The following is a 27,917-nucleotide window of genomic DNA, read 5'->3' as shown; positions in this document are numbered from 1 at the left end:
CCGCCAGACTATCCGGTACGCGCCTACGGTACGGTAGTACCGGTGTAACGTATCGGATCGGATTGTCCGGGTCAAAGGTAAACATTTAGGATAACCAGATTGGGGGAATTTGCCCAGGAAAGGAAGGATGTAACGTATCTTAATACCTAATTCCAGCATTATAAACCAGTAGATAAACAGCTATTCCGGGTCTTTTGATCTTGAAGTTTCATTTGGAAGCTCGAATTCCTATTTTTGGCGAACAATAAAGATGGCAGATCACGACGAAATTGTGGCAGCTGTTCACCATAACCTCAACAAACTCGACGCCGATCCAGCGCTGGAGTCCAATAGGGTTTGTATTAACAATACTAAATAGTCAATAGAGCCTCGGCTCTAGTCTAACTTAGATTAAGTCTAACGTTAATTAGATAGGGTCTACTAATTATAATCATTCAATGAATCATCATGACATGTCATATCATGCATATAGCACTATTAGTATTAAAGTACCGTAACAACATGAACAATAACAACATTATTCATTAACAGTTTTCGGCGTCAAGTCTTGAGTCGTTTGACGTTAAGTCTTTTTTTTTTTTTTTACTTATTAATTATGGCAAGTTCCCCCAAGTCTGCGCAGTCCCCCATGTCTTCGCCCCGGGGGGCCAGTCAAATATATTGCTGTACACACGCGTGACCGTGTAATTTCCAAACACCCCCTAAACGAGTTTTTCCCTGTGTGCAAAATAACCCCCTAAACAAGTTTTTTGCTGGCTTTACACATTTTGGCCCCTAAACAAGTTGTCGCCAAAATATGACCTCGGGGGAAAAAACATACCCTAAATACGTTTGACCCCGCGATTGACCATTGACCAGTCTTTTAAAACCACCCTTTTTCTTGAAAATCAGTGTTTTTGATACCCTTAACAAGTCAACGTGCGGACCGCGTCCAAAACTGAAAAAACACCCCTTTAAACGTGTTTTTTTGGTCACGCGTGTGTACAGCAATATATTTGACTGGCCCCCCGGGGTCTGCGCGACTCTAGTAAAAGAAGATACGCAACGAGCACGAACTTTACACATGCAATACATAGACAGGTATTCATGAAAATATCCGACTCAAAATGGTGGAAAAATAATGAATTTAGCATTTTAGGGCATTTCATGTGACGGCCTCAAAATACATCAAAATCCCCGAACCGTGTGCAAAGTGAACTAGTGCGCAGACATGGGGTACCGTGTCTGCCTGAGGATTTTTCAAGAAAATCCTATATTTTCCTTCATTTTTTAATGAGAAATTTGGTACACTTACTCATAATAATATAAGGAACTTTATTAACTGAAAGATTTTGTGAAATAAAAAGAAGTTCATGTTAAATCTTAACTCAAATTGTTAGGTGCGCAGACTTGGGGCCCACCATCATAAAGTTTAAACTTTAGGTTAGCTGCATTCACACTAGACAGCTGGCAGCCATTTGTTTCGAGGAGTTTTTTAATATTTTTAATTTTTTAATTTCTCGTACACAGACGGCTCGCTATCGTGCAGCCACCATGAGGGGGTTAATTCAAAATCCCCCCGACGGGACTCATCGATTTTTGTCTTTTATTTCATAAAAATATATAAAAAGAACTGAACCAAAATAAAGATTATTATTCCGTTTTGGCCTGAAATGCACCAAAACGGGGAAAAATTTACTTAAAAGGGGAAAAAACAGTGACTTACTTCGGCTGTCGTGCAACTTCACTTCCCAGTTTTATCCAAACTTAAAGACATAAACATATGGCCATTGATTTCCCTGTACAGATCGAGCTACAACTTCGGTCTCTGTATTTGGTGAGTGGAGCCAATGGAGTTCAGCGGAACAACCAACATAACAGAGACCGAAGCTTTTGGTCTAGCTATCGAGCAGCCACCATTAGGGGGTTAACAATGCAAAATCCCCCCGACGCCGATGGGGCTCATCGATTTTTGTCTTTATTTTCATAGTCTATATAAAAAGAACTGTACCAAAATAAAGATTAACATTCCATTTTGGCCTGAAATGCACCAAAACGGGGAAAAATAAACTTGAGAGGGGAAAAAACAGTGACTTATTTATCCGAACTTAATACATAAACTTATGGCCAATCCTTGTACAGATCGAGCTACAACTTCGGTCTCTGTATTTGGTGTGTGGAGCCAGCGGAGTTCAGCGGAACAGCAACATAACAGAGCTTTTGGTCTACACTCACACATGCATGCGAGGTTATAGCTATACTAACCTCGCACAACGCATATTATTTGATTATGGATTTTGACGTTTTCATTCATCACACGAATGTGAGCGAATAAAACACGCCAAAAATTTAAAAAATATAGTCGAAATTATTTATAAATTTTTTTTTTAATGCTTACCTCCAAATCTCGGCCAAGATACTCCGTCCGATCCGTCCGAAGATCCATAATACTGCGATGGGAATTACGCAAACAACAATCGAAATGCAAATTTTTCCTATCGAACAGTCTCGATTCAAGTCGTCGGCGCATAATAGGAAATTGTACCAAAAAATCAACAGGTTGCATCTCGTGTATATACTTATAGGTGCAGTACGCCATCTTTTGACAAGATGATGATGAAAGTGGACAGAACGAGCAAGAAAATAATGCTGAGCGCCTAGAATGCAGCTAGCAGTACAAGCTTCAGAACCATAAACAAACCGGTTTATAAATAATATCGCGCGCCCTCTTTAGGCCAAAATTTATTTCGTCGCTGATCAAAAGGCATCTACGTGAAGATCAAGAAAAAGTCCTCTTTTTATTTAAAAAAACAGCAAAGAGAAGTCACCAAAGGATCCATATGGTTCGGCAAGTGTCATAGCGCAATGTGAAATTCTAACTTTAATATAATAATCTTTCATTTGGGCAAAAGCCCATGAAAGATTTGCATGTGTCGCGTGCATTTGATATTCCTTCGCACGCGAGATGAAATGAACCCATGGGTGGGTTAGCTGCCTAGTCAATCATGTCAGTGTAAGTTAAGTCTACGCAGTCCCCTGGCCCTGCCTAGCTAGGAGGCTCCTGGAGAGTAAAAATCATTCTACTAATGTAGGCTTACTCTCCATGGAGCCAGGGATTGCGTCCCATTCATGTGCGTGTACTGCAAAAAAAACAGGAACTTTCGCCCCCGAGATTTCTACTTTCCTTAAGTATTACCGTACCTAGCCCTAAATCATGTAAATGGGATACAATTTCATTTCCGACATTTCTACGATATTGATTTCATTTTTAAACAAGAATTCATTAAAAAGAGAAAAATATGAAAAGACGGGGGAATCTTGCTCGATGTTCATGCCGCCATGTTGTTTCTTATTGTTCTTCGCCAACGTTACAGACGCGATATCCTCGATATGCATCTGTAATGTTTGCGAAGAACAGTTAAGGGCTAGCTACCTGTGGGTGTGGGGAGCTTTTGGTCGTGTACACGTTCTAAACACAAACAGCCAGCTATGTTAAATACAGTGTATGATAACTTGTGTTGTCTGAATTTCCACCATTAATTCATGAACTGATGGTTACAATACATTTTTTTCACTTGATTTTTCTTTCTTATACACAAATATAAAGTGTTAAAAAATGACTGTAGATTGCTTTGATATTATAAACGCCAATCTCGATCACTTGAAAGTTTGTGCGGGAGATCGGAGAGATGACACTGACATAACTGCCACTCGATCGCTATCGAGGCATGGTTACTGCAAACAGTGTACACTCCTATCCCTGCACACACAGTCACACACAGAAGCGCAATTTGATTGTAACATGAATTTATTGCGCAATCCACAACTGGAGTTGACCCCTTACTGAACCCGCTCTGAACAAAGGGCGGGTCTACAGACCATGCTTTCTATCAATGGGCCCTTTGCGTAATAGTAGAGAGTTCATCAGGAGGGGAGAGAGTGAAAGAGACATGGGGAGAGAGATGGGGTACAGACAGACTAACAGTCAGAGACAAGGGAAAAAGACTGAGAAAGGGAGGGGGAGAGAAAAACAACCTGATCGGCGTGGAGGAGAAGGGAAGGGAGAGATGGGGAATTACGGGACTGTGGAGACAAGAAAGAAAGAATAAGAGACGGCAGAGAAAAATAATTCAAGGGGAGGAGGGTTTAAATGGTTAGGTGAGAGACGTAATTAAGATAAGAGAGAGGGGGGAGAAAGGTCAAAACAATGACGTCAGAAAAGTTACGAGATGTCTTGAGGTCAACAAACTTTGAACCTTCGACGAACATGTTGATGTGAGCTGTAACATGAATGCGAGTGAGTGTGTGGCTAAACTTGTGTCAGGGAAATTCAAGCTGATCTTTTTTACTGTTTCACCAGGGAATTATATGGTTACTTTTGAGTGAGCGCTGTGGCTTCTTGCACAAATAAAAACTTCAAGGGTGGGTATGAAAGTGGAATTTTAGTGATTGAAACTTGTGTAGCGTATGAAAACTTAGAATTAATGTGAGGCTGTGAGCTTGTTCACTTGTTTACAACTCCCACGCAAGTCTTATGCAGATGCTACCGTGTACATGGTCATGGAATTCAGTACACGTGTACTGACTTGACCGTGCGTGTACACGTGTACCCGAAACGGGCCTAGTCTCAACCACAGTTCATATGTATCATAAATTTATGCTAATAAAGTGCCCCCTCCCCCTCCTCGGGGATGTTTCATCCTGTTTGCCACCTGTTCCCGGGCTTCCAATCACCAACACCGAACTTGAAAACATGATTTCCCCAATCCCTCAGGGTTGGTGTTGGTGAATGGGGAAATTGCACTTATATCGTCAACACCGGCTGTGATGCTCAGTTCAGCAGATGACATTCAACACCAGCACTCAACACAAACTGCCGGAAGTACGCCATATTTTCCGAGGTCAATCTCCACACCAGCATCATTTCAAGTACGGTGTTGTGGCTGGCGTTGGTGTTGTCACAACACCTTGCTTAAAGAAATCACCCATTGAGAACAGAATAGCACATTAACAGACCTGCCAACCAGTACGTTTTAGCCATATTTAGTACGCTTTTGCAACCAAAATACGGCAGTACGTTTTTTCTTTGAAAAATATGTTTTTTGTAAAAAAAAAAAATAATAAATCGTGATTTATTGAGAAAAATAATCTCTATATGTCTCTATTTCATAAAACGTGCACAAATATGGATATTAGATCAATGTAATTTCAGGTAACTTGTTTTTTTTTTCAATCATTTTGTTCAAACCAGGGTGAAGATATACACATGTTTTAATGTTGTTTTTTTCATCTGCAAGAGCAGTGCGCATTTTAGCTTGCATGCCGCTTGAGCGCCGCGATGAGCGAGTGCGCCAAGCATTTTATTATGAAATACACTTTTTTTGGGAAAAATACATTTTTTTTAATCACAAAATACAGTTTTTCATTCCCAGAGGTTGGCAGGTCTGCATTAATGCACCCTTTTGAGACGAGTGTCGGATAGGCTTTTTGTTCAAAGTGTGCGTTATTCAACGTAAACTGGTATTGTTTCAGACTATATCCGAAAGGGTTGTTTGTGCGGACAAGATGGTAATTACTTTGCAATCAGTATTCATTAAACTTGAAAGTAACAGCAGACAATATTACTATTAAAACCTAGAGATCAGTTTTTTAAAAAGTCAAAATTTAAGGTACAGGTCGACTATAATCCAGAATATTAGTGCTGTAGGCCTTTTCAATACCTAGGTTTCATATCAGTCTTTTCTGTATCAAAATGAAAATTAGTGAAGGCTATGTTTCTGTATTCTGATTTTTTTTAATGTAAATTATTCTAATGATAAACACAATCAACTTATTATGTTTGTCACTATTTTCATCATAAATGAATGATCTGAAAAGCTACGTAAAATTAGTCTAAATTTTTTTCAACCTGTACCAGTTTTGATTCTTTCACTTTAAAGACTGATTTGTAATACCAGTAAACATCAAATTTATTTGATGTAAATAATTCAGAAAGCCCCCCCCCCCCCAGTCTTGAAAGATACAAAAAACCTGGCAGCATCTGAATATATATCAAGTGAAACCAACTTTTTCACTTATGATTTCTATTTGTTAACAGATCTTGCGGATTCTTAAAAGGCTGGATAGTCTACCAATTACAGTAAGAGTTTTACAGGTGAGACTGCATTTTTTTTCCTCGTGTATTACCCCATATTTGGGATAGAATATTCAATTCCAAGAAAACATACAAATATCACCCCATTTTGTCAGAACTTCCAAGGGTAAAAATTTAGCAATTAATGATGTGAAATATAAAATTGCAATTATGATACAAAACATTACAAGATAAGAAAAAGAACTGCATAGTTGGATTTTGACAGTCGTAAATATCATTTTAAAACATGTAATTTTCTTTAAGCCAACAGTTTGCTCTTCAAACTTCATATAAGTTTGCTTTTAGTTAAAAGTAAACAGCCTCCTTTATCCAGTTGTGAGAAAAAGTTTCCATTCATAACATTTTGGTACTTGCATATATATATAATTTCAATTTTGCACATGTAAGCATCATATCTCATTCATGCTCTTGCCGAAGCTTTAGATGGCCCGACAAGAAAACAACAATATATTAATCTTCTGTTTCTGATATGGTAACTCCCGTAGGAACTCGGCAAGACAGTGTTTTGATGGTAAACGCCAAGCTGGCATATAAGCAATTACCTATGAAACATTGTACGTCTATGTTAAGCAGTCGTAGTGGCTGACATTATAGACTGGAGTACTTTCATTGTGAATCGGTTTCACAGTCTAACAATCATTAGTAAGACTCAGAAAATTGTTCTGTTTAATTTAGAAAAAAGTCTTGAATGTAATTCATTTAAATGGTATTCATTCACAGTAACTTGAGATTCAGGTGAAGTTAGGTAAAATTACAATTTCACTAGTTTCAATCTTTTTCACATATAGAATCATATTTCTAATATTAAACATTATGCAGCATATAGTTTTGCTAGCTAACTGTCGTGTATTTTCTAGGAAACGGGAGTTGGCAAAGCTGTGAACAAGTTGCGGAAACGAGGAGGAGAGATTACCGAAGCTGTGAAACAATTAGTGCAAAGTTGGAAGGAATTGGTGAGTTCATTCTGAATATCTGTTTTATAATCAATGGATGATATCAGAATCATCTATGGAACTCACAGAGAAATTTAGAATTCTGACAGATACATCCTTTATTTCCTTTTTAGTGCTTTGTCTATAATAAATGAAGTATGTACATGTAAAACAGGATGTCTGTCTACTTTGATAGAGGTGTACCAGTGCATCGGTATTTACATTGGTATTCACAATGTCAGAGGGATAATGTACATGCTGGACTATGCTCTCTCTTTATTATTTTGATGAAAGAATATCTCTCTCTCTCTTTTTTTTTGGGCCAAAGTGTGTTCAGTTGCTGTTGATATTTTACAATGACTACCTGTTTACCTGTTTACCTGTTTCACAAGAGAACAATAGATTCATTGGAGCGAATCTATTCTCTGGTGAAACAGGTATAACATGTAGTCAAAGAATTGTGACTGGTAGTGTAGGGGGGGGGTGGCAATGCAGGATAAGGAAAAAGGCAATGTTTATCTGGTATATGACTCTTGTCATTTATATTGAGGCTTGCATGCAGCTTTTACCTGATTAGGACTCCTCTTATTTTCATTTTCAAATGTTTGCAGTCCTATATCAATGAGATTATATTTTAGATATATCGTGTATGCTTCGGCACCTAGCCATGTCTTTCAGAGTCAAATACTCTGTGTGAAACCCCCAGATATTTTAAAGTCATGTACATGGCTCTGTATGATAGGAAAAGTTACAAGACACCTTGTTCTAATATCATTGAGATGATTGTTTTTCATTATTATATTTATTTTCTGTCCAGGTGAGAGTAGCGATGGAAGCAGAAGAGAAAACCCAAGCTTCTCCGGAACGTGACCCGTCGCCCTCTCCACAGTCTGGGACATCAGATGAGGAATCGGGGGATGAAAGCGAGGAATCGGATGATAGTAGTAGTTCCAGTGAATCAGAGGATGAGATAGAGAGAAATGATTATAGTCCTGAACCAAGCTCACCCTGTGACAGCTTCCCTTCCTCGCCTACATCTCCTCAACCTATCAGGGACTCCAAATCGAAGCCCTCTTCAAATCAATATCTTTTGAAGGACAGAGATTCTAGAACTGGGAAAGAACAGGTACCATCAAAAAGGTCTCGTGAACCCTCTCCAAGTCGATGCCAAGACTTGCCAAAGACATCCTCAAGTACAACTCCGTCATCTCATATCAAGAAAAGGAGGACAGAGGAGAGGCATCCGTCGGATACTAGAGACACTTCTAAGGTCGTGAAAAAGAAACCACCGGAGGACGATAGTTTCTCTCAAGCGTTGTTTCCAAGCCCTAGCAGGGTTGGAAGTTCATCTGCGAGTTCTCTGACCAAGAGTCCGGTCCAAAAACAGAAACACCGGGAAGGAGATCAAACTGGCTCCCCTTCTAAGCTAACCAAACTTGGGAAGACCATTACACCATCATCATCATCAGGAAATACAAATATCAGTGAGAAGAATTTGAAAGTAAACACTCAAAAGAAGAGTAATCCAAATAGCGATCAAGGGAAAACAAAAGCTAAAGCATCAGATTTAAGGGTTATAAGCACTTCTGTGAAAGAGTCAGAATCAAGTTTTCTAGACATGGTGGATGATGTAGATGATTCTTTTATGAACCACAAGAGTACTAGTAGCAGAACAAACAAAGTCTCATCACAAGCAAAGACCACATCCGTGTCTAAGCCATCAATGTCAGCTTCTCCATCGACCAAAACATCTTCTCAGAAGAAACCAGGAAGTGCCTCTCTTAAAACCCCAACAGGGTTTTCTGAATCATCAAGAACTGCTGAAAAATCTGCTCAAAATGAGCACGGTAGAATAGCCTCTAAATCACCCAAAAATACCAAGACTTTGCCATCTTCTAACAAAGTGTCGAGTAAGTCAGAGTCCAGTAAAACAAGTATAAAATCAAATGACGACTCTGAATCAAAGTCGATTTCCAAGAAAAACCCTGCTCCGAAAGTAAAGAGGAAGCTTTCCTCTGGAGAGCGTAGGATTAGCGAAGGCGATAAAACCTTCGTCAACACTGGCTTGTCATTTGGAGACATCCTTATGTGTCCAGTGCCTACCTCAAACAAAGTAAAGAAACCTGGAAAGCCGTTGAACACTGGTGCAACAGATTCCAGTAAGAAATCGTCAATGTCTTCCTCATCAAAGAAACCATCATCCAAACAATCCTCGTCATCACATGCTAGGGATTCTGCATCATCAAAGCATGTCTCTCAGAAGACTCAGAAGGAGGGTAAATCAGCAAGCACTTCTGGAAGCGGAAGCAAGAAAGTATCCTCCAATGATGAAAGAAGTAAGAGATGGACGCAGGTGAGCGATCCAATGTCATCAATGCAAAAGGTACCAAAGGTGTTCTATCCTTATTCCATTTGCTTCATTTCACTTACGTTTCCACATTACACACTGTACAGTGGTAGTCAGAAAAATTTTACCCCTCACAAATCACCAATTTAAAGAAAAAGATATGCCATGAACACTTATTTATTGTGTATGGCATGAACGAATGGCACAAACAAATCTTCTTCAAAACAATTTGATACCATATTTATGTGGTATATGTTTATGCTGAAATATAATCAGGAGGTATTCTTTACTGTGATGTGAATTATGTTTTGCACCAAAGAAAGGCATGGCTGCAATAAATAAAACGCAGATGCCAATGATGTCATTATCCTACATGAGATGCAGTGAATATCATTGCATTCTCCTTTTCTATAAAATTATCATGATAGTTGATACTGAAAAGTGTTTACCGGTATTAAACAATTTTGATATCATTTAATGAAAACATATTTTGCAATGTATTTTGCTGCACGACTCTTGTAGGATTAAGACTTCATTGACATCTGGATTCATTAATTGCAGTGATGCCTTACTTTGATGCAAATAAAAATATTCATCACAGCAAAAAAACACCTACTGATGATTCAAGCATAAACATATACTATATAAATATTAGGGACAGTGATTTTCCGTTTAAAAAAATTGCCTTTTCCGTTTCAGAAAATCTCAAATTCCGTTTCAGCATGTCAGAAAACGGAAATTCCGTTTCCCCATAGACTTTGTACACACGGAAAAGTGACAATTCCGTTTACACATTGAATAGCAAAATCACATTGAATCGCACTGATCAAAATTTGTATCTGCTACTGTACCAACAACACAATAGAATCCGTTCTAATCGGATCTATGCGGGTGCATAAAATATTTTTACAAACCCATTTAGCATGCATACATCCTCACCTTTCACATTATTAGCATTATTTCACGGTGAAATGATATTTCATCGATAATTTTGGGGTTTTTTGGACATCGTTATCATCAGTCAACGGCTTTTGCCAATCCGCCATCTTGGATTTTAAGACCACGATATCGTGCTGTTACATGTTCAAACGTAGAGGGCAGCAACACACGACCGTGTAGTTGAACGATATGTGTGCATGTGAAGCCCAACCTGGCCGGCCGCGCCGCGCCGGGTACGGGACGGGTGCGGGGTACAATCGAGTGTGCTGATGTCGAGTGCAGTCACGATGTGTGAATTGTCATGATAGTAGCGAAGTGAGATCGTGTTTTATGGGGTTTTGTGGCCATTTAATATTCTCATTTTGTTGTGATTTTGGAGTAATTTCTGTTGCTATTCTGTGTATTTTGAGGGAAAATACGTTTTCCGTGATTTTCCGTTTGAAATGCCACTTTCCGTTTCAAAAGGCCCTTTCCGTGAATTCCGTCCGTTTTCCGCGATCGCGGAAAATCACTGTCCCTAAAATATGTTGTCAAATTATTTGGGATAACATACAGTACTTGGTTCATGACATAATAATTCTTCTTAGCATTGGGGATTTATGAGGTGTAATTTTTTTTTTCTGACTCCCACTTCTACACAATTGGAAAGTACATTTATTTTTTTTTAAACAAAATAAATTCAAAACGTGTTTGACATTAAGATACACGGAAATTCTTCACTGATATTCAAACATAAGCATACATGAATTAATGTCGCTATGTTTTTTCACGATAGGGAAGAATGTGAATATGGTTCCATATTTCTTTAATTTACAGTTGGCAGTAGAATATGTACTTCCTCCATATAGGTATATCTCTACAGTTTAACCCAGCTGATGAATATACATTCTATATATATAAAATGATTGTCATGTTTTTGTTTTGTCTCTCGAATGCACTATTAGCTTGAGGATATACATCAGGAAATCACTTTCAACTTACCAGAGATCTCTGCTGATTACAAGCCTCTCAGGTTACCAGAGGTGTCACCCAAGAAGAAAGGTAGATATTCATATTTCACTTTGATTACAGTTTAGCTACCATTCCCAGTTAGAAACACATTTCTATGCCCAGGCCTGTTATACCCACTATCAATTTGACCCTGTTCTTATCTTTCTTGAACTGGTTTTCCTTAAAAGGGATTCCAGTCTTTGTCATAAAATGTTGTGTTGGAAAGGAGAAAAATAAATAAAACAAAATGGTGAAAGTTTGACTGAAATCGGACAAGCAATAAGAAATTTATAGCTTCTTTAAAATTGAGATCACTAGGACTATGTAGATTTCAAATTGGCAACTGGGTAAGTAAATTATATTTATGGCAAGGGGCAAAGACAACTTTCCCATAGGCCATGTACTTATGTAATTATCAGGGATTTGTGGTTTTCGTCTAAGTACCCATTTCCCTGGGGCAGTAATCTATTAATATAACCCAGGTAGTATATTGTTTTATGTCCTCATGAAAGAAAAATATAATCTGAAATAATATTTTTGGAAAAAATTACATTTTAGCCATTTTATGTATTGGAGTACATGGAACTGTAGTCCTTGCCTTACATCACTATGACTATATACGGCCAGTTTGAATTCTCCATGGGTATAGTGATTACCAATATGTACAACTTTTAAAAATTCATAATTTTCTTATTGTTTGTCCTATATTGTTCAAACTTCTACCTACTGTATAAACTTGTCTGATTTTCCTGTTTCCCCTACAAACAAGTTTTTATTTGGGTTGGATTCCCCTTTAAACCAGTTAAAGAAACCACTTTTAGAAGTTTGGTTGCCAGCGTTCTCATCACCATCTCCTGAACTGGCTTCCAGAACCACCTCGCCTCATGTAAGGTGGTCTTGTTGCTATGGGAATGCTTTCAGTGGAGTTGCATGTTTCGCGCAAAAGTTGATACCGCAGCATAGACATTCTACACAGTGTGCGCTGAGTAGCACACCTTACATGCTGGTTTGGAAGACCACTTAAGATCACTTCCAAGTCCGCTTCAAGCATCCTTATTACATGCTTAACTGGTTTCCACTAAACTAGTTTAAGGAAGTAAATAAGAATGGGGTCTATGAATATCGTTCCTCAAATACCATCTCGTTGCTCAATCAGGAGACCGGCCTTACGGTTTTGGCTTATACATGTCTCAGGTCAAAGGCTTTTGAAGAACCCCAAAATGAAAACACCTTTGCATTTTATATCTTCAGCAAAAATTGTCCTGAAATTTTTTGAAACCGTATTAAAGGTCAAGTCCACCCCAGACAAATGTTGATTTGAATAAATAGAGAAAAATCAAACTAGCATAACACTGAAAATTTCATCAAAATTTGATGTAAAATATAAAAGTTATGGTTTGTAAATTTTCGCTTATTTTTCACAAAGTGATATGCACAACTCGGTGACATGCAAATGAGTTAATCGATGATGTCCATCACTTGCTATTTCTTTTGTTTTTTATTGTTTCAATTATACAATATTTCATTTTTTTTACAGATTTGACAATAAGAACAAACTTGACTGAACCATTAATCGTTGTTTCACTTGACAATGAGGAGAAAATAAGAATATTTCATATAATACAAAAGAAATAGTGAGTGGGTGATGTCATCAGTCTCCTCATTTGCATACCGACCAGGATGTGCATATATAACTGTTTTGTAATACTAAGCAAAACTTTAAAATGTCATGACTTTTTTATTTTACATCTAATTTTGATGAAATTTTCAGTAGGCCTATTATGCTTGTTGGATTTTTCTCTTTTCATTCAAATCAACGTTTTGTTGGGGTGGACTTGTCCTTCAAAGAGAAGAGATAATAACTGAACCTTTTGTTATTCATTTTGTCTTGTATATTTTGTCATAGTAGACATGAGATTTCAAGCTTTCATTAAAGCTATTCTTGTATGCTGTTCAAATGTCTTTTAATGACCTATTGTTTTTTTATTTACCTATGGTATTTATAAATACACTACTCAAAAAAAGTTAAGGACCACTTTTTAATGTGTGTATACAATTTTCAAACCGGGTGTTGTATTTCTAGAAATACCCGAATATGGCTGTCTTGAATCTCCTCAAACACCCTGTAACAATTTCACACATGGGTGGTTTCAGTTGTTGCATGATGTCTCTCGCATTATTGCATATCCTGAAAAGTGGGCCCATTGTGAAGTGGTACAAATGTGGATTCAAATGCATTTTCTGTCTTTAGTCTCTACAATCAACAAATTGCTGACAACAGCAATGCCAAGATACAGCTGTCCAGGATGCCATCAAACACAATGAAATCAATTTCACACATGCAGTTCTTTCATGTCTCTTGCATCATTGCAATGTGCCCGTACAAAAGTGGCTTCCAAAGCATTTTCTGTCTTTAGTCTCTACAATCAACAACTTGCTGACAATAGCAATGCCAAGATACAGCTGTCCAGAATGCCATCAAACACAATGACATCAATTTCACACATGCAGTTCTTTCATGATGTCTCTGGCATCATTGCAGTGGGCCATAAGACAAGTGTCTTCCAAAGCATTTTCCGTCTTTAGTCTGTACAATCAACAACTTGCCTACAACAGCAATGCCAAGACACCACCTAAGTGAAACAGATGTAGCCAGAGCCCTAGGGATGCTGGAAGCTGGCCTCAGTCAGCGAAGAGTAGCCAGAATGATGGGCGTGTCACACAGTGTCATTAGCAGAGCAAATCAAAGACACCGAGAGACAGGGCTATACTCCGAGAGACCCCGCAGTGGCCGACCAGTTTCGACAACCCCTAGAGATGATCGCTACTTGACGAATCTCAGCCTCCGCAACCGCTTTCACAGTGCACGCCGCCTCAACAATGACTTCGCTGCAGCAACTGGAGTGATTGTTTCCACTCAAACAATCCGTAACCGACTTCACAGAGCCAATATGCATGCCAGACGGCCAGCTCAGTGTGTCCCACTCACCCCTGCTCACAGAAGAATTCGTCTCAACTGGGCCCGGGAGCATGTCAGATGGACCAGACAGCAATGGCGTAGAGTTCTGTTCACAGATGAGAGCAGATTTTCCCTTGACCACAATGATGGACGTTCGAGAGTCTGGAGGCGACCAGGAGAGAGATTTGCAGACCCCTGTATTGCAGAACATGACCGTTATGGGGGAGGCAGCGTCATGGTGTGGGGAGGCATCACCTACGCCAACCGTACTCGTCTCTACGTGGTCCCAGGGGGAGCAATGACAGGAGTGAGGTACAGGGATGAGGTCCTTGAACCTATAGTGGTGCCATTTGCAGAAAATGTGGGACAAAACATCATTTTCATGGATGACAATGCCCGTGCCCACCGAGCTAGGGTGGTGACCGAGTTCCTTGAGGGCCAGGGGATTGAGCGTATGGAGTGGCCAGCGAGGTCCCCGGACTTAAACCCGATAGAGCACGTCTGGGACATGATGGGGAGGAGTCTCGAGCAGCTCGAAGCCCATCCACTTGGACTGCAGCAGCTGGGTGTGGCTCTGGAGGCTGCATGGGATGCACTGGACGTCAGAGACATCAATCGCCTCATCAGCTCCATGAGACAGCGCTGTGAAGCCGTTATTGCTGCAGGAGGTGGTCACACTCGTTACTGAACTGCCTGAAAGACACTCAGACATTCGTTTTTACCACTTCATGTCGGTAGCTGATACCCCTCGGGGCCCACTTTTCAGGATGTGCAGTGATGCGAGAGACATTGTGCAACAACTGAAACCACCCATGCGTGAAATTGATTACAGCATGTTTAAGGACATTTAGGACAGTTGTACTGAGGTATTTCCAGAAATAAAACACCTTGTATAAAATCTTTATGTACGTTTTAAAAAGTGGTCCTTAACTTTTTTTGAGTAGTGTATTATGGACATATTATTGTAGATATCATGATGGAATTTATTTTGAAGGCTTTGGTTAATTTTCTTATATTTGTTATAAAAATTTAGATAATAATGATAAAAATGATTAGAATTGAAGTAATGAAAGAGAGTCGAGAGTGAGTAGCTGTGAGTAACATGTAACATGTCAGTAACATGTAAGTCTACAGTAGATAATTAATACAATTAAGATACTTTAAAACAAATATTGATGATTACCCTTTACAAGGAATATATTGCAATATAAATTTTTGTTTTTCCTTTTATGTGCATTTCGTAATATTTGTGAAGTCAGGCTCGATTAGCACTTGTGCTATTTTCAGGTCCCATTTACCATCGTATTTTTATACATGTGTAACTGTTATGCAATTTGTTTCATAACCTGTAAACATGTGAATATTGTTGGTAAATAAATAAATCAAATCAAATCAAAATCAAATGTTTCAACAATGACAGATTTCTTTTATTCTTAGGTACGTAATTCATTTAAGAAATTCTACTTCATGAAACCATTGTTTGCTGTAACTTCATGTTCAATAGTTTGATTTTGATTTTCATGTACAGTTGGAGGTGTGGGTGAGGAAGGATCTTACATTGGGTCAAAGCACCAAAGGACCAAACTCTATTCGGGACGAGCAAGACAAACAGTATCAAGTGAGTAGAAAGAATATGAAAAAGCAAAAGATCAAAGTAACTGTAACTTCGTCACCAGCTGAGGTAAAATGAGACTGACAAAGCCAAACTCTTTTACCTTAAAGATATTCTTATCCAGGAACTGTACATGTACATGATATTATATATTACTTAAAACTGTGTTTTGCTCTATTTGTTTTTTCCCGACCAAAGAACAGCAATGATATTATCAGGGTTGACTGGAGTGGAAATACTGGTGGTAAATATTGCCTCGTTAATTTTGAAAGAAAAGTTGGATATGGTTAGAAATGCAGGGAAATTCTACAAAATATCCTTCTGGAATGTTGCAGGTTTTGTCCAGGTGTTTCTCGAGCATATTCTATCATTCCCCTGTACCTTCCTGTACATCTTCAGTACTTGCAAGCATTTACTTTTTTTTCCAGTACTTCCGATCTGGGCGGGAAGTAGGGGGCCTACAGCAGACATGCCAACCGTTCCCTTTTTAAAGTATTTGTTTTTTATTTTTTGCTATGAATACTTTTTTTTATGATTTGTTACTCTTTCAAAAATTCTGATCATGGAGTATGTATTATACACAGCGCGTGACACTAGCGCCGGTCCGTTAGTCCCAGACCAGTAAAAATCATATTCTGGCCAGTAACTTGTTGCATGAAAAGAACAAGTAAATTCTCGCCTATACGCATATGTTTAAAATGGGGAATTATCAAATTTTCTAGTAGAGTAATTTCACATGTTTTTTCACCGATCTCACTACAACAGGCTGGTGATTGTTACGTTGAGACAAATTTTTAGAAATACTCTTTTTTGTCAAAAATACTTTTTTTTTCCTTGTAAGAATACTTTTTTTTTGTAGAAGGTTGGCAGGTCTGCTCCCTGTACATCTTCAGTACTTGCAAGCATTTATAAGTTTTTCCAGTACTTCCGACCTGGGGGGAAGTAGGGGGTCTAAAGCAATTGCTAACCCTAAGTGTAATTAACTTTTGACTATCAAATAACAGATGAAAGGATTAATTTGTTACCAAGAAAACTTAAAATACAATGTATCCATCTCTCTCTTTTTTTCACAGGTGTCCCTACTCTCTTTGATGCGTGCATGAGAATTCTGATGGATAATATTGACTGTGAGTATACACCAAGATATTCATTATAGTTCTGATAATTATATTATGTGACATTTACATTTAGCTCTTTTCAGCAGTTATTTAAAAGTCCTCATGAAATACTGTATCTATTTGAATAGTACATACTTTCCAGATGCCTTCATATTTATTGGCATATTTTACAAAAAATTATAGTCATTATAAGCAGCATTTGCTAATAAATCTCTAAGTCCACCCAAATAGTAATGTGATTTGAAGAAAAAGAGATAAATTAAAGAAGAATATTAAGTTAAAAAAAAAGTCATCAACATTCGATGTGAAATACGGAAGTTATTATGACATTTTAAAGCCTGTTTTAAGCTCCGGTATAAATGGTCAGTAAGTGTAGTGCTTATTGATTTGGTTTCCAGCCATTTGAATTTGAATTAAGTCATCTCGCACCCTCCTATTAAAGCAGACCTTTTAGCACTTACTTTTTAGGGTTAAAAATCAGATATTAAGAGCTATACAAAGATTGTGTCCTGAAATTTTCAACACATTTAATGTTTGAGGTGAAGGTAAGACTAAAACTGTTCACACTATAATACCTGATTTTAATAGGATGATTTTCAGATTCAGATCAGGCTAAAAATTTTCCAATACAAAGTTTTCAACAGAATTGTGTTTTTAAATGATATGTATTCTATTTAAACTGAAGATCATCGATACAAAGTGCTGTACATTTTGTAATACTGTAAAGGAAACAATTGAACACTTTTTTTACTTCTGTAATTTCAGTAGATATATTTGGAGTAAAGTAGAGTCGTGGATATCATCTCCTCTGTTAACTATTAAGTCTACTCCACAGAAAGTATTGTATGGATACAAAGAAAAGCGAAATAATGTTTTGAATCGAATGATTAATTAGTAAAACAACAATTATTTTTTTCGATGCTGAACAAGACTATGCCTGATTTTTGAAAAGATACAAAAGTCAATTAAAACATATTATTTAGATAAATGTTACATTTATGATTTGGATGGGAAGAGAAAAAAATTATTGTGAAATGGAGTATGTTGAAGCTTTTCTTTGTATAATTCATGTAATTATTTGACTTTTGTAAATGTGCAAGTTATCTTTTGCTGTAATTAAAATTGCCCATTGGGGCAAAAATATGGGGGGGGGGCAGGGCTCCAACTGTTGTCCTTTTGTAGTTTTGTTTTGTTTTTGTTTCTTTTTGGTATATTTTTTTGTTTGTTTATGTTTTGTGAAATCAAACTTGGATTGAGATGTTCTTGGAGAAACCTACATGTTTTATAGTCATGGATGGGTGAGACAAAATCTGGCTTCTGCCTTGTTTCTTAGGAGATTTTTGATGAAATATTCAGCATCATGTCCATTGGTTTTTACTATTTTCATTCCGATGATCTCATTTTCAGCATGGGCCCCGTCTTACAAAGAGTTACAATTGATCCAATCAATGGTAACCCTATGGAAATCCATCAGTGTCATAATTTTTTACTACAGGAAATTTACACAATGTCCTTGGTGAACAAAGAGAAGCGAAAGGGAATTTTCAAGAAAACAATGAATGCATGAATATACATCATAGCTGGAAAATGTTTTGAACAATTATGCATAATAGATGTTGACGTTGCTGGCCATCCATAGTTGCGATTGATTGGATCAATCGCAAGTCTTTGTAAGATGGGCCCCTGGAGTACCCCTTAAATGTCTACTTATTATTGTTTCCTTGTGTTCTAGCTCTGTATGTGATTGGTGTGCCGTACTTCATCATCAAACCTGTTCTAGAAAAGTGTACTCCCCAGCAGCTTCTCCAGTTAGAGGACTATAATCAAGTGAGTAGCTTTTCAATCAATATTTATTGTTGTGGCCCAGTGGATAAGTCTTCTGACTTTGAAAAAGAGGGTTGTGGGTTCGAATCCCAGCCATGGCGTAATTTTCTTCAGCAAGAAATTTATCCACTGCACTCAACCCAGGTGAGGTGAATTGGTACCCGGCAGGATTAATTCCTTGAATGCATGGGCGCTGAAAGGCAGCTCGAGCTAAAGCCAGGGTAATAATAATAATAACAACGCGCCTCGGAATAGAATATTTCTAGATAGATGGCGCTATATAAATGCCTATTATTATTATTTATTATTATTGTTGTAAAGGTCTTGTGGCTCAGTGGTAAGTCTCCAGACTTTGAACCACAAGGCCTGGGATTCAAATCCCACCACAGCACTCGCGTCCTTTGGCAAGGCGTCTACCTACATTTGCCACTCTCCGCCAAGTGTAGTTAGTGGATACCCGAGAGGATGGAATGCCTTGAATACTTGAGCGCTACGCTAAATCAGACATGCTAAAGCAGGGGACAAAGTTTATCTGAATCAAAAGAGAATAATCAAACAAGCTTAATGCTGAAAATATCATCAAAATTGGATGTAAAATAAGAAGTTTATGATACTTTAAACAAAAAAAAAACAGCTTTACAAAGCAGTTTTGTGCACTTCCTGGTTAGTATGCCAATGAGGTACCGACGATGTCACCCACTCGCTATTTCTTATTGACACAATGTATGTTTCATTTGTCATTGGAAAATATGTATGGTACGTAAATTGTGCTGTTATGTCATCTGAAAAATCCATCTGTAGGTAGTTGCACCAAGCAAGCTTACATAAATTTGGAGTCCATACGGTAACAGGATTGGAACTAACCTGCAATGAATTAATGCAGAAGGTATCTCGTTAATCAATATTGATATTAGATTTTTATTTATTGTTGACATTGGCAAACGCGCTTCAAAATGGCTGATTTTGTGGACAACTCTCCATTTTGTTTTGTACACAAATTTTAGCTTTTCCTCATTATCTTTCAAATTGCATCTTGCCTCCTTCTGAGCACTACATATGTCATGAGAAAATACAATTCACATCACACATGTCAAGGTCAGGGGGAGATAATGTGAAGCATGTAAAATAAATAATTTTTTTGTGTCATGTATTTGTCGCAATTCACAACTGTAGTATCTGATAGAAGATACCGATGATCTTTGGAAATCACATGCAGAGAAAGACTTCAGGAAATACAAGCCTCTGGAAATGGAAACCTGGAGGGAGCTCTACTTGGTAAGATGATATCATCATATGGTTGAGTATGGTTGGATTCTTAACTAGACTGCAAGTTTACAGTCGCCTGTAAGTAATGATATATCTAGCCCTAATCTGGAACGGGAAAGTTTTTATATGACTAGTGAAATTTATTGGATGGAAATCATATTAGATTTGTATTCTATTCTTTTAATCGGTGTACTGGGTCCCAACAGGAGGTTTCACAAAGACTGAAGTATGATTTAAAACTCAGAGTCATGCTTAAAATTCCAACATGCACACGTTTTAATCTGTTTGATGGGTAGGCAGTAGTGGGTGTCCTGTGCGCATGAACTGTCCAATGCGGTGATGCGTTACATACGGCACGCAACTGAAATTATATAAGTGCGACTCTAAGTCACACTTACATCTTGGTGAAACCCTCCTTGGTTATCAATAATGACTGTGATGGCCCTTATCACTGGTGCCCCAACTAATGTTGTTTGTTCGTTTGTTTGTACAGAGGAGAATGGATGAAAGAGAAGAGAAGCTAAAGAGTCTTACTGCTAACATCAGTGCATCTATGGCTAAGAGCAAAGATCAAGGTAAATAACTCATCATGCCCATTAGCCCATACCATAAATCCATCAAAATGAACTGAGAATTTCAATGTGCTCTTAATTACACATGACTTCATAAGCAAGTTGAAATAAAAAGGTACAAGTAATGCTATGGGATTTCATTCTCAGCCCTCTTCCTTCATAGCAATGAGGTATCCAGCATCAACTATGACAAAGTAATGTATGGGACCATGCACGTGCATACAATAGAGTCACTATTGTCCCCTGACAATTGGGCCCATGAAATGCTTTGTAGGATCTGATGCTGGATGCTTGGGATCAACCTACCAAGCCGCATCACATCTACATTTTATTGGAATCATAGAAAGTGTATTTCCAGCGATAAAGCATTATTATATCAGTCATAATAATAATCTGAACAGGTGATTGGTCCAGACCCTGTCATGTGACCAAAAATAGTTCCAACGAATGTCACGAATTTGGGCAAACATACCATGAATCCCGAAATATGACATCACAAGCCAGTAATAGTACCTCAAGCCGTAAATCGTACAGAAAATATCTACGGCTTGATGGGCGGGGCTGAAATCAAATGCATGGACTTGGAGTTTGTATTTGATAACAATGCTTGTAGAGGCAGTGACCATTCACCTTCATTTAATTTTATTAAAAAGTTCTCACACAAAGACTGGGATTCATGAAATCCTATTTCCTATCTGTTGTATTTGATACCGATGACATATATAAATCAAATATATATAGCCTTCGATCGGAGGTTTGGTGAAACTATGGTCCCCTCAGTGACATGAATGCAACAGTTGCATTCCGGGGTCACATCAGGAACCATAGTTCTAACCACCTTGGCGGCCGTGAATATTTGTTCACTGTCTAAAATCAGTTGTTCATTCTTGTTTGTGTATGAGTGTATGTAATTGCTTTCCTATATCATGAGTGTGTTCCCTTCTGTCGATGCAGAACGTTTAACCAAGATGGCTTTTGTGAACGGTCCAGCCAAGCCCCCGCGGAACATCAAGCGCCAGCAGGCCCGCCACGGGACCGGTCGCATCACCTCCAACCCCCCAAGCAACCCTCACAAGCCCTACGTTCCTTCCAAGCATGCCGGAGACCAGGGCCCCATCAGGAGCAGCAGTACCAGCACCATCAAGAGCGGGGATCATTCGCCTGGGCGGAGTCACTCCGGAGGGGGTGGTGGTGGTGGTAGTAGTGGTGATGGTGGTGGTGGTAGCAGAGGTGCCCGAGAGAACCCATCTTATGAAAGCATCAGCTTGAGTGGTTGCAATGGTAGCACCAGCAACAGAGGGAGAGGTAAGGCATGTCATCTTCACAGGAAAACGATTTGTTGGCAATATTCCCACATTTCAGCACAGAAATACTTCATGGGGGGGGGGTTAATTGCTATGTTTACGGTTGTTTGTTCATTCTTTGAGGTTTTGGTCGGTATAGAGTGAGGAATGGAGGAAGAAGTGTGCAGTTCTTTTCGTCTCTTTTTTCTTCATATGTTACACAAAGTCTATTCTGCGTTTTCTGTGATGGTTGCTACAATCTGAAGAGGTAGATTGATACTTTTGTATGGCGTGTAGTCAATTTTGCTGGATACTGTGTATACAGTATGTCCGACAAAAATAAAAACTAGATTCCCAGTTATATTTTTCAACATAGCAAAACAATTTACGGTTTATTTACATAATCATTAGATTCTTTGTTTCCTTCTCATGGATGATCTAGAAGAGTTGGAAAATTCAATGTCAAAACCAAGTTGTTCAGAAAAATGAGTGGAGATTTGTTAAAGATGTGACGTTGTGTAAGAATGGGATGACTCACCAGCATACTTTTGTTTTCTTTGTTAAGTTTCTTTCACTATAAATCTCGAAACGAGAGTGGGTGTAGATTCACATGTGCTTTTCTGCTTTTTTCAATAATGGTATTTATTTGACAAGTTCAATTGCATACATGGCAGCCAAAAGGCTGAAATTTTAGCATGCTTACAAATACAATAATTGTCCAACATATTACATTTCAAGTTAAAAGACAGTATACAGATAATGATAGCATGATACCATTATATACATACAAACATTATGCGGAAAATAAATTTATTCTTAAATTCTAAAAATCGTTTCTTACATGCCTTAGTATTAAACCTTTTTACTTCACAATGTTTGACTAATTCACTAAGTGTTTGATTTCAAATCATAGAGGAGATTTCAGTCTTATTATAAATGTTAGATTTACGATATCTAGCTCAAAAGACAGGTTTCCTTTTTGGGGGGACACACTGTATATATATATATTTGTTTATAATAATAGTAATATTCAGTTCTTTTATAGCGCATAACACATAGCCAGGCATGTCCCTATGCACTTCGATTAAATTAAGGAAAGAAATTCGAAAGTAAGTAAAGAGTGTTGGGCACTGAATTCATTACAAGTTAAACAGATACTTTTTTAGGGAAGTCTTAAACTTATCTAAATCATGTATATTTCTCATATAATTAGGAAGTGCATTCTATAAGACGGAAGAGGCATGTGCAAATGAGCGCTCGCCATATATTTTGGTAACTATGGGAGGAATAGCAAACAACCGCTTTGTGCTTGATCTTAGAGTACGAGTAGTCTGATGTTGTTTTTGTTCTTTCCTTTACTTGTACAGCCAAGCCCAAGGCGCCTATGATGCAGAAAGCTCTCAGGATGAAGAAGATGTTCCGGAGATGAAGCCCACCATATATCCTCTTTATTCACTGATATCATCTTGCCTTTATACCAGCATTACACAGAAAGCCATATAGGAAATATTCCTTGAAACAAGTTTCATTTGCTGTTAGCCAAAACCTGTTGTTCCCAGGGCAGACATGTATGTTTGAGGTTAAGCTTCATGCAAATATCCTTGGGTGGTATTTGATTTTGAACAGTGTTAAAAATTGGCAACATTTTACGTTTTTATTTCTTTATAATGCAAGCTAGATAATGAAAGAAAGATTATTGTTTATTATACATGAGTCATAAAATCTCATATTGCTTTATTCCTCCGATTAAATTTTTTTTTTTTTTGGGGGGGGGTGAAACTTTCTTCATATCAAGTAGCATAAACATTAATCTTGTCTTTGTAAATTCTCTTATTGTGGTCATGAAACATTCAGAGCAAGACAATTACCTTTTTGGCATATTCCATACAAACTTATAACACTACCTATCATGCTTTATCTCTTATGTCTGGAATATGAATTGCAGAGCTGCTATCTTTTCTTTTCTACCACTGTGTGTGATTTATATTTTTTACAGATGTGTATCAATCAAATATGATTGTTCACCTCTTTGACCGACATTTAACGTCGCCATCCAAAAATATGTGACCGGGGCTCAAACCGCTGCGTTAACTTGTAAATTCCATGTGTAACTTGATTGCAGGGAATGCCACAATGCCCAGTTACCTTTGAAAGACATACTGTACAATAATACATAGAGAAAGACAGGTATATGAAAGTAAGAACAAACAATTGTTTTCAGAATCTAGGTTTGCGATTATACCAAGGTGCCAATTTTCAGACTTAAGTCTGAATAATTTAGACTTCATTTTCAGCTATAGAAAGCATGTTTTGTGCACAGAATGGCTCAATTAAATTCAATTTAATTTTATCAAATTTATTTATCATACATATCATTTATCACATCATATATAAATCGTAAAATGTGAGGATAACACACCGTAGGAAAGCCGGCTCATTCTTGGTGATTTTCAGACTTTTTTTATCAATTCTTATCCCAGATTGTAACAATCCAAATTTCTGTCATGAGCAAGCCGACAATGTATGACTGTTGAATAGTATATATTTTTTGTATATATCTATGAAGAGTGATATAAAAAAAAATGTATATATGGAGATGTTTATCTAGTATTGGTACAATACTAAGTGCAAATATCAAGGTGTATGTGTTCATACAGTACTTACTATCAAAATTTGTTGTGTAAATGCCTTAGGAATGCTTTAAAATATACCCTCTTGTTCCAATGGAATTTACATACTGTGTTGCTTTCTCATAGATTACATTGATATGAAAGAGGATTCTTTTGATTATTTGTTGCAGAAAAGTCTGAAATGTCAAGTTCAAGCTATTTTGCAGTGCACATCTTACGATTTTCATTTTAGTTTATTTAAAAATGTTAATATCAGAGAACTGGAATATAATGATAATATGTTTTTACAACTCCACAATTATTAATTTTATAATTTGTAGAATTAAGGACATGCCTTGTAAATTCCAAGAAATTATGAATTTGATATTTTAAAAGAATATACCCTGAAAGGGTGTTGTGGGATGTAGTGATGCTGAAACTTACATGCAAATTCTAGTTGTAACAGCAATCATGGAATTGATTAGAATATAATCCTAGTAAATGACTAACCAAGTGTTTGTATGAATGAATTAATGAAATAGTATTTGCCAAGTGTTCCAGGAGAAAGAATAATTGCTGAGAAATTTTCAAAATAAGCATGGTAGACAGATCTTTTCTCAAGTAGTTAAAATACACGCGCCCACACATGCTGATCTGTGTTGGTGATTTTCATCATACTCGGGTCTTAGTATCGATTCTATTGTTTCACAGATATTAGTGTTAGTAAACTACATCAGAACTTTATGGATAAGGGCCCTTTAGCACAAAAGGTTAGCGATTGATCGTGGGGCAGATTTCTACGATTGATTGCATTGGTTATTGTGTATGATCAATCGTAAGAATCGGCTCCAACGTCAATCACAAAGCTTTATGTCAAAGGGCTCTGTATCTAAGATGGTGTGGTTGCAATCAAACATGATTTTGAAGTCTCTCTCTCAATATCATCACTCACTGTGATTGCTTGGTTTGCTCAAAAATGTAATTGTTACATGTGTGGGCTGGCATAGGATGACACAATTACCATGGGACACATGAAAAACATATCACTGTAAATATCTGTGAAGAAATTGATATTCTGAATTTACAGCAAAAAGTGTTGTTTATTGCCAGATTAGTTTACGTTCAATTTATCCTCATTTTTTTTTTTTAAGGGAGAGTGATGTGCTCCTATCTTACATCATTGATCTGGCAGGTGTTGCATAAAGCTGTTCGTAAGATACGAATGACTTTACGCATGACTGGTGATCCTTTCTTGTGCTACGTGATATCCCTATATAATTGAGTTATGACCTAAGAACATATTCCAGTCGTGCGTGAAGTCGTTCGTATCTTTACAAACAGCTTTATGAAACACCCTCCAGGACTTCTTGTACTTACTATAATTTTTTAAAAATCTCAAACCTTTCATTTTGATGGACTGAATGTATAAAAATGTCTGCATGATATGTATGACAGCTAAATGATCAATATAAGTGCCGGTAGTGAGCAACAATTTTTATTATGACATTGATAATGAGATGAATATCATGATCTTAAGAGTTTACTCGATCTTCATTTTTAGCCTTAAAATTTTTTATGGACTTGAAAAAAATTTCTCCATTATATGTTTAGCTGCTAAGTAGTAAATAACCAATTAATATGATAAGATGAATTCAGAGTAGTGCAGACACTATATTGATTGGATTACGATGTCTAGGATTTCTTAAAATTCAAAATGATGAAGTGTTATTTTAGAGTGCCTATGAAAGAAATGTCTTCCCAAATTGGTTTCTTTTGTTCTTCAAATGAAGTTCAGTGTGTTTTCTAACGATTTGGTTTATGAAATGCGATCAGGGTCCCGTAATACAAAAGTTAGCAATTACTTGTACGCTTGGTTAATTATATATTGTAGTTGATGCAGTCAATCGTAAAGAAATATTCTATGATGATTGCTAAGTTTTATGTTAATATGGGCACCTGAGATGAGGTACAGATGAATGAATACTGCACCCCCAAAAGAATATTGATGAAACAGAATATCTAAATAATGATTAAGTTGTGGAATATTCAAGCATTTTACAATTTTAATATTACACGCAACATTACTTGGTGTGACTCAATATCATTGCTGTAAATTATAATATTTTGTACGCGCTTAAAAAAAATGCTTGCCTTGCTTGTTTGTTCAAATATTTGTAGCTTTTCTTTTCCATCTTCACAGAGATCTAAAGTGTACTGTGTTTTAACTTCAATTTTCTGTCCTCACAATGCTTGAGTTATCCTTTTCTTTCCTCGTGTTTTTGTTTGCATTCGAATATCAGCATAGTGGACATATAGTTTCTTTTTCATGTGCTGTTTTCATTTTGTTGGAATTTGAAAAAATATGTCAATATTATTATCGTGATAAAAAGTAATATTTACTTTACCCGCATCAAATGTATTTAAAATGTGCTTGAAAAGCTGAAATGCATCATAAGAAATTTGATTCATGAAAATGGGGATGTGCATTCAGAAAATGTTTATTATATTTTCCTCTTTTTTTTCTTCATCTTAATGGTTTATATATGTATTAAAATTCATGTAAATGAGAAAATGTGTGAAATTCTAGAAAAGCCTTTATCATTGTATCATTAAGTATCAGAAGAAACAATGCGACAGCAAAATATTTCTCTATTTATTCAAGTTGTTCGTATTAAGTAATAGTAAGGGTAATAATCAGGTGTAAACGTGCTGAAGTAATGTACTTACATTTGCGTTTGAATATGAATTTGAAGGTTAGTGGTTGAAATTATCATTTAAATGCAAAGGTTTACATTGATTTGACTCTAAAAAAAATATCTGAGCTGCAAGGTTTCACTTGTTGCCTGTGTCTGTGTTATGTTTAAATGAAGCCCAGAAAATATTGTGCCCAAAAGTCATTATTTATTACTTCAAAAAAGTGAAATACAGGTAACTCTGCCTGAGTCGAATCTTTTAGGTCCACAGCAACCTGTCTGACTTAGTAGAAATTTGACTCAGAAGAGGTATATACACGTAACACATGTTTTGAATAATCTGGGGCCCGTTTCATAAAGAGTTGCAACTGTTGTAACTTTGCCATTATAGCAACTACCATGGTAGCCTTGATATTGATTGGCTGCTGAGCCCTGTTACCATGGTAGTTGCCATAATGGCAAAGATGCAACAGTTGTAAGTCCTTTATGAAACTAAAAAATTGCTTCAACTTTGTTGATTATTCGGCTCATCGAAGTTCGGTTTTGGCAGAGTTGCCTGTATAGTGAGCCATTGGTTGTAACTTTCTTTGGTCACATGACAGGGTTAGACCAATCACCTGATCAGATTATCATTATGACG

At 37.2% G+C, this 27,917-nt stretch overlaps 1 protein-coding gene across 2 annotated transcripts; it reads left to right on the top strand.

The window, feature by feature from the left end:
- Positions 1-4: 4 nt before the first annotated feature.
- LOC129266763 (transcription elongation factor B polypeptide 3-like) lies at positions 5-27,386 on the top strand. 2 transcript variants are annotated; one of them, XM_064102145.1, is made up of 12 exons: positions 5-334; positions 6,077-6,133; positions 6,991-7,086; positions 7,883-9,448; positions 11,296-11,392; positions 15,829-15,918; positions 16,986-17,039; positions 18,763-18,857; positions 20,028-20,129; positions 20,614-20,695; positions 21,647-21,997; positions 23,343-27,386. In XM_064102145.1, the coding sequence occupies exons 1-12, from the start codon at positions 251-253 to the stop codon at positions 23,402-23,404; spliced, it is 2,736 nt and encodes a 911-aa protein (XP_063958215.1). In that variant the 5' UTR covers positions 5-250; the 3' UTR covers positions 23,405-27,386. The 2 variants fall into 2 exon arrangements, with proteins under 2 accessions (XP_063958215.1, XP_063958220.1); XM_064102150.1 differs by having other exon boundaries at positions 55-334; positions 7,883-9,418; positions 23,343-26,903.
- The last annotated feature ends 531 nt before the right edge of the window (positions 27,387-27,917 follow it).

Source organism: Lytechinus pictus, chromosome 1 (genome assembly GCF_037042905.1).
Source record: "Lytechinus pictus isolate F3 Inbred chromosome 1, Lp3.0, whole genome shotgun sequence".
In the NCBI taxonomy this organism is placed as follows: domain Eukaryota; kingdom Metazoa; phylum Echinodermata; class Echinoidea; order Temnopleuroida; family Toxopneustidae; genus Lytechinus; species Lytechinus pictus.
The sequence above is the reverse complement of the archived record's forward strand: the minus strand, read 5'-3'. Positions and strand labels throughout refer to the sequence as shown.